We start from the raw sequence: 11,027 nt of genomic DNA, 5'->3' as shown, positions 1-11,027 counted from the left end.
GGTAAGAAAAATAAATAATTGTCCGGACAAGATAATTACCATGGCCACTCAGGGGCTCCGTACAATTACATTTTACAACACTAAAAAGCAAAGGACCATAACTTCCTTTAATTGAACAATGCTCATGTCAATAAAAGCTATTGAGCTAACACAACAGACGATCTGAGAAAGGAAGATACCATATCTAAATTGAGAAGAAAGTTGATGGACATTCCCAAATTAATTCAAATGCCATACATACATACATGTAATGAGAAATAGGAAAATAGCAAATTAAAATGTGTATATTGTTTACCAGTCTGTGTGCAACATCATATTGGTAAGCTGTAGTGGAAACCAACTTAACATGGTTAAGATTGGAGTAATTTTCGTCAGAAGACTTGCAGACACATTCTGTTCTATACTGTGGCTGTAGGTGAGAGAAGCAGTGATCATAAACTATTAATGACTTTGATGTAAAATGTGCTAAATTTAGCCCAATGGCTAATTTTCCTCCAATGTCTGATGCTGCCCTACAAAGCCAAAGTGCAGTAACTACGTTTCTAGACACACCAACATCTTTGTGTATCCCAAAGGTCAAATTAGCCTTTGCGATTTTGGGGGCTAAACAATTAACTCAAGAACAAATATACAATTACTGTAATATCAGCAAACACCAGTTAAAACACCTTTAAACCAGTTATCAGTTATTCTGTTTTTCATAATACTGCACTTTGGCTTTGAAGGTATGATAAAGAGCAAGAGTTGTTCCTTACCTTGTGTGAATGCTAGGTGTGTCTGTCCCCTCCCACCGTCCTCTCAGTGTGTCATGTGTTTCTCTGCTCTTACCTGCATGACATCCCACTATTTATACTGGCCTCATTTCCAGCAAATGGTTGTGGAAGAGCTGAGGTAAAGAGGGATGGCTATATAAGACTTACACAATCTTAACCATCATCTGACAGACATGAAGCTGACATAACTTTTAATGCCCCAAATCGGCAAATGAAAATAGTATAACATGTTGTGATTACAAGGAATAAATTAAATACAGGTTATAACAAGTTAAAGATAAATGTGTGACAAATTGCTCTGCCATTATTCCCCCATTGGGCATTTATTCACTTATAGTCAATATATTTTATATTAACTTATTTGTATATTGTCAAAAACTGATATCATGAATGTTCTTTAATACTATACTGTATATTACACAATTTCTTTGAAAATATAGGTTGCAAATGAAATGTATACAATATTGCTTATGACCAGAACTTGAACTTGTAATGGCTGGACATTGGCTGGACCATTCAACAAGTGTTGAGACCCAGTGTGAATATGAACCTATAAATATCTGCAAAAACAGTCAGAAGTCATAAATCATAAATCACACAAAAACCCACATTGTTTCTGGTCACTTTCACGTAACGGCGTTAGAAAGGGCTCTTACAAAGAGGCACTAAAGTGATGCTTGTTTTCACACCCCCCTGTTTTGCCAGAGGCTACTACTCTTTGTTAAGAAATTAGGTCTCCTGCACCCCATCTCAGACACAGACAGGAAGGCACACCCAGCCACACAAAACCACCTACTACTTTTAGTGTCACCTGAACCGCTGCTGAAGCATCAGTGGAGCTCCACTGGTCCCTCCTAGAAACCCTGAAACAATGGTCTTCACGTGGTCTTACAGTCGTAGACAGCATTACTGTCTGTCAAACTCTGTCCTAATCTAGTCAAGAGCTGTGACTGTGTCTGTATGGGTAGTATAGTACATGATGGACATGATCTTGTCTGCCAAATCTTGAGGGAGTAATACTGGACAATGACTTGAATTACGGGACTTTTCCATGTCTCCCCTGTGAAACTTGTTTTCTACCAACTAAGGGCCGGTGATGCTGCAGATGGATTTTTATGATTATATTTTATTCATTATTCAGATTTTGTAATAATACTCATCCAATCATTGCTGGTGTTCCAGCAATACTAAAACATTGCAAAAACACTTCATCTAGTATTACATATTATATATTATTATTATTTTGCAGTAATTGGATCCATGACTTAAGTAGGGTATGGCCATGAACTTAAGCCTCCCAGAACAAGCTGCTCCACTAACACCAAGACTTAGCTTTCCCGCTTAAGTTGAGTTTAAACGTAATGCACAACATCATATTGCAGCCACAGCCCACACAATATGAGTTAAGGTTAAATTCAATATCCAGCATCCTCTCCGTTTGGTCTCCATTTTCATCACCTGGGGGTAGAAGAACCTTAATACTCAATAATAATACTGATGCATGATTGACCCTTCTTTGTGTGCTGCAGTAACAGAATATGTATGATATCACAAAGACAACCTTGTTCTTTTGCTGCCCTAATTCTTAGGACATAACAGATCATTAAGAGTTCTGCTGTAAAGATGAGCATGGTCTCTTGCATTCCTCAGTGATGATACATGTCCCCATTCAATTCTTTTCATCCTTGGTACTTGGTGTAGGCCTATAAGGTAAAAGGTGAGTATGAGTATTGCTTTGCCAGTTATGTTATGCTTTATGTATGTTTAATTAGAAATTTACAATATGAACTTTTCAACATTTGTGTCCCTGGTTTGTGCATGTCATTATAGTCACAAAAAAACAATGTGAAGATGGCTATGGACGTTTTTAGCCCAAAAGAGTGTTTTTCGTGCAAAAGAAATGCTTGCAATTGATTCAGAATCATGAATAACCCCTAGTTTGACATGTTACATGCTACTTAAAGCATAATTCAAATTTGAAATGTTTTGCCTATAGGTTTTAAATGGTACCCCAACACTGACTTTACCATGATCCAAAATGTATAATAATCAATTGTAATTTTTTTCAACAATGTATTTATTGATTTTCCTTTTTCCACACAAATGTCAATACAAAATTACTCATATAAAGAAAGCAAAACAACAATAACCAAAAAAGAAAAACGACAACAGCACTACTCTAAGCTCCGTCCATTAAATGTGACATTATTGTTCTTAATATATCTTATAAAACGGCCCCACACCACCTGAAACATTTCTTGTTTGTCCTTAAGAATGTATGTAATCTTTTCCAAAGGTAATCATAAAGACAATTCCCTGAACCACTGTGTAATACTTTGTTTGTCTGGCCTCTTCCAGGTCAATGCTATCACTCTATTAGCTTGTAAAATACATATATCTATAAACATTTCTTCATTACGCTTTATCTTGTGTCTCTCTGTATTTCCTGCCCGACCTTCCCCCAAAACTCCATCAATTCTGGACAGGACCATAGACAGTGGAACAATGTGCCTCTATCTTCACTTCATCTGGTGCATACATCCGGAATATTACAATTATACTTATTAAGTTTAACTGGTGTGATGTAAACTCTCATAAGCCAATTTTTTATATGTTATTTGGATGACCTGTGTGGATCATAAAAAACCTTGAACGATTACTATTGCGATTTATTTTGGGTCAAATCTTAGATTGACTGCCTATACCCCAAACACTGTTTTTCTCCTTCCTGGGATGCCTGACCTTCATAGGGCCTGCAATTTACGTGTGTTTTTGAGTGGTGCAACCACTCCCTTACGGAGCTATGTGTGTGGGTGGGTGGCTGGATGGGTGCCTAGGTGGGTCACTCACTCACTTCACACGGGTGTGATTTTAACTCTGTAGTGTAAAGATGTAAAGAATACAGCATCTTGGAGTCTATCATTATGTCTTTGCTAGTGTGTACCTCCTCAGTGACGCGTGTATGGGTGTTGCACATATCATCACACAACACCTGAAAAACACCTTTAAACGGCACCTTATTGTCTCACCTCAGGTACTATGTGTATACATTTGTAGATCATTTTATGGACTGATCTCTCTTTCACCCTTCTTATTCCCTTTCTTTTGTATGAGCAAAACGATAGAGCTTGCACAAAAACGAATTTCACCTTCTGTTTTACACCTGTAAGCCATCCCCAAGCAGTTTTTCATATAACATAAGTTGCCATGGAGACCTTATAATGAAGTAGTATAGTAGCTATTTGGTGTTAGCTATTTGGCCATGTTGCATAATGCTATGCACATTGCTGTTTTCCCCTATAGTTTTTGATTAGAGTAGGCCTACATGGCGCACCCAAAATATCTGTTTTATCAGTTCTGAACCCACGATTGTAAGTTGTATGTAGACTAACCTAGCCATAATCAGTCCACCAGAGGGCCATCACAGTCAGGTTGAGTATATATTTTGGCAGGAGTAGCATAGGGTGGTGCTATTGGGTCTTTATTTTTTCTCTCGGCCATGCTGTTGTGTTGCTACTTGTATTTATGCACCCATTTGTTTTCTTGGTTATTATGTTTAATCTTTCCACTGGTTTTGATTGAATGGATGTTTGATTATCAGTTTGTAGGAAAATATCACAGGAAAGTACAGTTCAGTTGAGTATTACAAAGTCTGCTGCTAAGATGATTTAAATCCCAAGAAAGCCTATGGCTTGTTTCCATTGGGGTCCTTCATACATATCCTTCTTCTACCCTAATTGAAAAGGGATGCAAAGGAGTATTTTGATCCAGACTTAATCTGTAAAAAAATTGTAAGTAATCAGAGGACTTAAAATTGGGGTCTAGACTAGGAGGGACCCACAGGGTTCCTTAGGGGCGTTCCAAGTGAACCCTTACAGGTCTGTAACTCCCGAGTGTATGATTTGTTTGCTCTGAGATTCATGGTCCTTGACATGTTTGAGAACTACTAGTTTAAACCATTCAATGGAATTAATACCCAGAGACAACTGTTGTAGGAATGGATGTAGGAAATCATTCCTCTGCAGAACATGGTGACCATTCACCTAATACCACCTCCTACAGGTTTGTTGCAATTTGGATCCTATTTTGAAACTTGTGTGGTACTTCAAAGTAGTATGAGATGATAATGAAAACACTGAGCATCCAATCATTGCTGGTGTTCCAGCAATAATTTATTCATCAGGACTCAAAATGTACAGGCAACATTCAATGTCTCCATTTCAGTTCTCACTCATTCATCGTCAGCCAATGTCCAGCCTTTGCATACAGATATGGTCTCTGGTGTGGTAGACTACACTACATGCTTCATGTTTGTCCAGGGTGGAAAGGCAGTGGAGACGTGTTTAGTCAACCTCCTCGATGGTTGGTCCAGAGGATCCACCACCAGCAGGGGCACCACCTGATCCAGGGAAGCCCCCTGGCATTCCACCTGGCATTCCACCTGGCATTCCACCTGCAGTCTGGTACAGTTTGGTGATGATGGGGTTGCACACCTTCTCCAACTCCTGTTGATGGTGCTCATACTCATCACGCTCTGCAGTCTGAAGAAAGGGCAAAAAAAGAATGAATCTGTCAGATCGTGCTCATGCGCAAACTTGAACAAAATTCCAAACAGTTGAACTGATAATCTGGTCTGTCACACACACACACACACACACACACACACACACACACACACACACACACACACACACTGACATAGAACATACACATGTTGTCTGAATTGTGCTATATAAACTATTACTATTTTCAATTTAAACATTTACTGAAAACTAAAAATCATCACATGCATGCCAATGAGCTAGTCTGGAGAACTCAAATCCATATGTAGAACCTACTGTATATTTATTTACCCATATATACAGTACATGGAGGTGGAAAAGACACTCGTTATGGCTTTCACAGACTTCATCTGAAAACGACTCCATGACAAGCATTACCTGATTCTTGTCCAACCAGCCAATGATTTCATTGCATTTCTCCAAGATCTTCTGCTTGTCTTCCTCACTGAGCTTCTCAGAGAGCTTCTCGTCCTCCACAGTGGACTTCATAGTGAAGGCGTAGGACTCCAGAGAGTTTTTATAGGACACTTTGTCTCGCTGGACGTCGTCCTCTGCCTTATATTTGTCTGCCTCTTGGACCATGCGTTCAATGTCCTCCTTACTGAGACGTCCTGTCACGACAAACGCATTTAGCAAAGAACTAGCCATAATAAGCTGACATTATTTCATTATTTGTAAAGAAGGAAAACGATATGCACATCCCAGTTTACGAATACGGTGCCCAAAAAGTGACTAAATGAACAAAAAAGTGGAATGTCCGCACACGATATAATTCTGCTAAGAATTATATTGTGTGCGGACATTCCACTTTTTTCTTCCACTTTTCACTTATTTGTGCGGACATTCCACTTTTTTTTATTCATCATTTCATTATTTACCTTTGTCATTTGTGATCGTGATCTTGTTCTCCTTTCCAGTGCTCTTATCGACAGCAGAGCAATTGAGGATGCCATTTGCATCTATGTCGAAGGTGACCTCAATCTGAGGAACACCACGAGGTGCAGGGGGAATTCCGATGAGCTCGAACTTGCCCAGCAGGTTGTTGTCCTTGGTCATGGCACGCTCACCCTCATAAACCTGTGGGATGCATAGAATGTTAGTATGGAAGCTCATTTCTACCACGTAATAAAAAGGAATGAATCAAAGCTGTCCTAGCTATTTTATCGCATTTCTGACTTTATATAAACTAGAGTGGTGGCCGTGGCGTGTTGTGATGTCAGATCAGGCCAGATCCATATAGAGATATAGGGGTGATCAGGTCCAGAGCAGAGGCTTTTGTGCTGGTTCTGGACAACCAGGTGTCCCTGTTATGCCCATATATGGAGTTCTTTGTCAAGCATGCCAAATGAGGCTTTTGTTTAACTACGTTAAACAATGTTAAACTCACTTTGACACTCAATTTGCCATTCACTTTATGCACACAAACTATTCTGGAATAAAACTTTTTGGCATTGCCTTTGTTGCGTCCCATAAACTCCCTAGACCCAGTGGGTCGTAACAAACATCGTCATAGCGATAGACACAGTAATACTGAGAGAAGACATGTTCCTCACCTGAATGAGCACACCAGGCTGGTTGTCCGAGTAGGTGGTGAAGGTCTGGGTCTGCTTGGTGGGGATAGTTGTGTTACGTTTTATCAGGACAGTCATGACACCTCCAGCGGTCTCAATACCCAGGGACAGGGGGGCGACATCCAGAAGAAGCAGGTCCTGGACATTCTCAGACTTGTCACCAGACAGGATGGCAGCCTGGACAGCTGTGGATGACAAACGTGTACTGTTTTAGTTGGTCCTGTGCTTTGTATGGAAAGGAATTGCCTTCATTTGCTTGATGTAAAAACAAAATATAAAAAGAAAGGTGTCTGGAGGGGGCAAGATGCCCAAAAGGCTTATATGGGCCTCTACCTATGTATAACAACAATTCTCAAATACACAAATGGCGAGTGTGTCATGTCTGACTTCACATCTCAATCAGAATAAGAGAATGTGTCGAACATTATCCTGTACACATACTGGACGAGTCATTTAAATTTGATCAGTCAAAAGGAAGGTTTTATGCCATCATTGGCCTTTCAACCTCTGATGGAAACTAAGACAGGCAGGTCTTGCATCACTGTGATACAAGCCCCCCCACAAGCAAGTAGTCTAGCACTCACAACTCACCAGCTCCATAGGCCACAGCTTCATCAGGGTTGATGCTTTTGTTTAGCTCCTTGTCATTGAAGAAGTCTTGCAGCAGCTTTTGGATCTTGGGAATGCGAGTGGAGCCACCAACCAAAACGATGTCATCGATCGTACCCTTGTCCATCTTGGCATCACGGAGTGACTTCTCCACGGGGTCCAAAGTACCACGGAAGAGATCGGCGTTCAGCTCTTCGAAACGAGCCCTGGTGATGGACGTATAGAAGTCGACTCCCTCGTACAGAGAGTCGATCTCAATGCTGGCCTGGGTGCTGGAAGACAGAGTGCGCTTTGCCCTCTCACATGCGGTGCGTAGACGGCGGACAGCCCTCTTATTGTCACTAATGTCCTTCTTGTTTTTGCGCTTGAACTCTGCAATGAAGTGGTTGACCATGCGGTTGTCAAAGTCTTCCCCTCCAAGATGAGTGTCTCCGGCAGTGGACTTTACTTCGAAAATGCCATCCTCAATGGTCAAGATAGACACATCAAAAGTACCACCACCGAGGTCGAAGATGAGCACGTTCCTCTCGGCACCAACCTGAAACGAAAGAAAATATAACAGCTGAAAGACTTATACCAACAAATCACATGATTCCTAACCTTTCTTTTTTTCCCCCTTTTTCCCCAAGAACAATACCCAAGTCAGATAATGCATAGTCTCTCAAGACAGACTGTTGCCTCGCGTCAGGGGCTGCTGTTTTCCCGAATATTTGACAATGGGATTCTCAGATTGGATAATGCATGACTAATCACACGCTTCACACAGCTCAATTGTCCAAAACTATGGAATGCACTTCCCATTGCAATCAAAACTACAGACTCACTCCCAATCTTCCGCCGTAGTCTGAAAACCCACCTCTTCAGACTCCGTCTTAGCCCGTAGCACTTGCCCTAGCTTCGACGACATGTATGCATAGGCTCTCAACTTATGTAACTTAGATAGCATTGCATGTAGACATATATCACTAGTCTATAGTGTATATGCATAGTTTCGTTATATAGATATTCCCCTGTTGTATCATGATGACTATTTTCATGTATTTGATGTATTACCATGTTTTTGTTCTTTCTTACTGTAAATCGCTCTGCATTAAGAGCGTCTGCTAAATGCCTAAATCGTAAAATGTGAGGGGTGGTTAGGATATGTCTGTGAACTCTGCGTTGTAAGTAGGCTACTTTGTTTCACACCTTCTTATCCAAGCCATAAGCAATAGCAGCAGCGGTTGGTTCATTGATGATTCTTAACACGTTGAGACCAGAGATTGTTCCAGCATCTTTAGTGGCTTGGCGCTGAGAGTCATTGAAGTATGCAGGGACTGTGACGACAGCATTCGATATAGTCTATAAAAAATGAAATTTGTTGTTAGTACACTTTGCAACATACGAATTTTGATTGATTTATTAACAGTTTGCAGAATTACAGTACATTTCAAGTACAACTCAATACATGAATGATCAACATTATTGTTTTCTAAACATACCTTCCCAAGGTAGGCCTCTGCAATCTCTTTCATCTTCACGAGCACCATGGATGAGATCTCTTCTGGGTAGAAGCTTTTGGTTTCACCTTTGTATTCAACTTCCACTTTAGGGCGTCCACTATCGCTGATAACATTGAATGGCCAGTGTTTCATGTCTGACTGTACGACTGTATCCTCAAATCGTCTTCCAATCAGACGCTTGGCATCTGTAATTTCCACAAAAAATACACATTGTTGGTGCTAGTGGAGGCTGTTGGCAATTCCATTCAGTGTTGATTTTGACAGCAAATTTTGATTGTAGTCTTTTGATTTAGTTTTCACATTTTAGTCATCTGGAATGTTTTAGCGTCTAGTTTTAGACTAAAATGTATTTTGGTGGGCCTTGATGCCATCGTAATGGCTGATTTTACACTTGCTGAAAATAGCAGAGGTACAAGTTCACACAACGCAACACATTGTGAGCTTGTAGATCTGCTATTTTCAGCATGCAACCAAGTGTAAAATGACTTGTGTACTTTTTACTTATACTGGATCTCTTCTCTTGTCCACTAGTCCCTTCGTAAAATTTTTCGTAAAATAGCTGGGTTGAATCAATTCATTCATGACAATCATATCCCATCTTCCAGCAATAAGCCTTACCAAAGACTGTGTTGCAGGGGTTCATGGCAACCTGATTCTTAGCTGCATCTCCGATGAGCCTCTCAGAATCAGTGAAAGCCACATAGCTGGGAGTAGTCCTGTTGCCCTGGTCGTTGGCAATGATTTCAACCTTTCCATGCTGGAAAACACCCACACAGGAGTAGGTAGTTCCGAGATCAATGCCAACCGCTGTTCCTTTGGACATGATTCCTCTGGGAAAAGGAAGGAGACAATGTTTAGTAAATGAAAGTATTTCGTATTATTCCAGTAGGGGGCAATAAATCCTAACTAGAGACACTGACTGCACTAAATTATAGATGAGTCATTTGGTCTATGTTGAAACAAGCCAACTCACCAATTTACAAGAGTTAAAGTACAAAAGAAAAGGCTTTTGATGATGATCTAATTATATTTTTTTATTTTTAAGCATCTAGTGCTTTTCATAAGCCATCTGCCAAGGAAGCCATCAGGCTGCTGACTGCTGAGGAAAGCATTCTGTACTGAAGAAATGTGGAGATGGCGAGATGCTATGCCTACTTAGTTCTTATAAGGACTGGCATTATTTATATGGCATGACTCATGAGCAGCTTGAAAACTCGCCTTTTTAAAATGATGTAGGCTACAAATAATTCATGCACAGCATAATTCATTCATACATAGTTCCAGCCAGGTAGGGTAGGCTATAGACTTTAATTAAATTTACTGGATAAATTAAATTAGGCCTATATAAAAATGTATCATTTTCACATGAACATTTTCTTCCCTTACTTTGTTGCGCAATGCATTGCTGGGGATTGTAAGCACTAACTCAACGCGCATTTGCAACATCACTCAGCTCCTTCGAGGTACTTAAACAAAGCTGATCCCTGTGACCATCTGGACGGAGGAAACATGCTGACACGTCCTCCCCCATTGAGCCGACTTTCTAATCTGAAGGACAGTTTGCTGCAGTAGGCCATAGGCTACTCTACTCAGTCTACTGTCCCGCAGCTATGCGCAAAATTGAATTATTATACTACCGTATTTGCAAGCGTTACTGATTAGGATACTGGTGTATTTGATAAGGCTGTCTTTTGTCAATCTGAAGTAAACCTAAACCGTATACATGCAATATATGTCCGGAAATCACAAATACAGATTTACTCTTTTAAGACGGTCAAAATACTGGACCATATTTGTCTAAATAATGTGTTCTAACTTTGTGGATATAGAGATATACTTGATGAAAAAAACAATTCCCGACCATTTTCAAATGACCATTATTCACTTACCCGAATGAAGGGTTGTGTGATGCTGTTCACTGTCTCCGCCTGTCCGCCACCTGCTGACTGTGTGTAGTGAGTGAGCTGGTATCAGATCCTTCTCTCTGGAGATAAGTAGCCTATGATGACC

The 11,027-nt window shown here is 40.3% G+C and overlaps 1 protein-coding gene across 1 annotated transcript; it reads right to left on the bottom strand.

Moving 5' to 3' along the window:
* Positions 1–4,992: 4,992 nt before the first annotated feature.
* Positions 4,993–10,968, bottom strand: LOC308326498 (heat shock cognate 70 kDa protein-like). Its single transcript, XM_080779397.1, has 9 exons — positions 10,907–10,968; positions 9,636–9,847; positions 8,997–9,202; positions 8,704–8,856; positions 7,498–8,053; positions 6,889–7,091; positions 6,214–6,412; positions 5,714–5,946; positions 4,993–5,314 (listed from the first exon to the last, which is right to left on the bottom strand). The coding sequence occupies exons 2-9, from the start codon at positions 9,838–9,840 to the stop codon at positions 5,117–5,119; spliced, it is 1,953 nt and encodes a 650-aa protein (XP_080635523.1). The 5' UTR covers positions 9,841–9,847; positions 10,907–10,968; the 3' UTR covers positions 4,993–5,116.
* Between the last annotated feature and the right edge of the window lie 59 nt (positions 10,969–11,027).

The sequence above is a fragment of the Protomyctophum bolini genome (assembly GCF_963924005.1).
Source record: "Protomyctophum bolini genome assembly, chromosome: 13".
Lineage (NCBI taxonomy): Eukaryota > Metazoa > Chordata > Actinopteri > Myctophiformes > Myctophidae > Protomyctophum > Protomyctophum bolini.
This window is presented reverse-complemented; position numbering and strand designations above follow the sequence as displayed.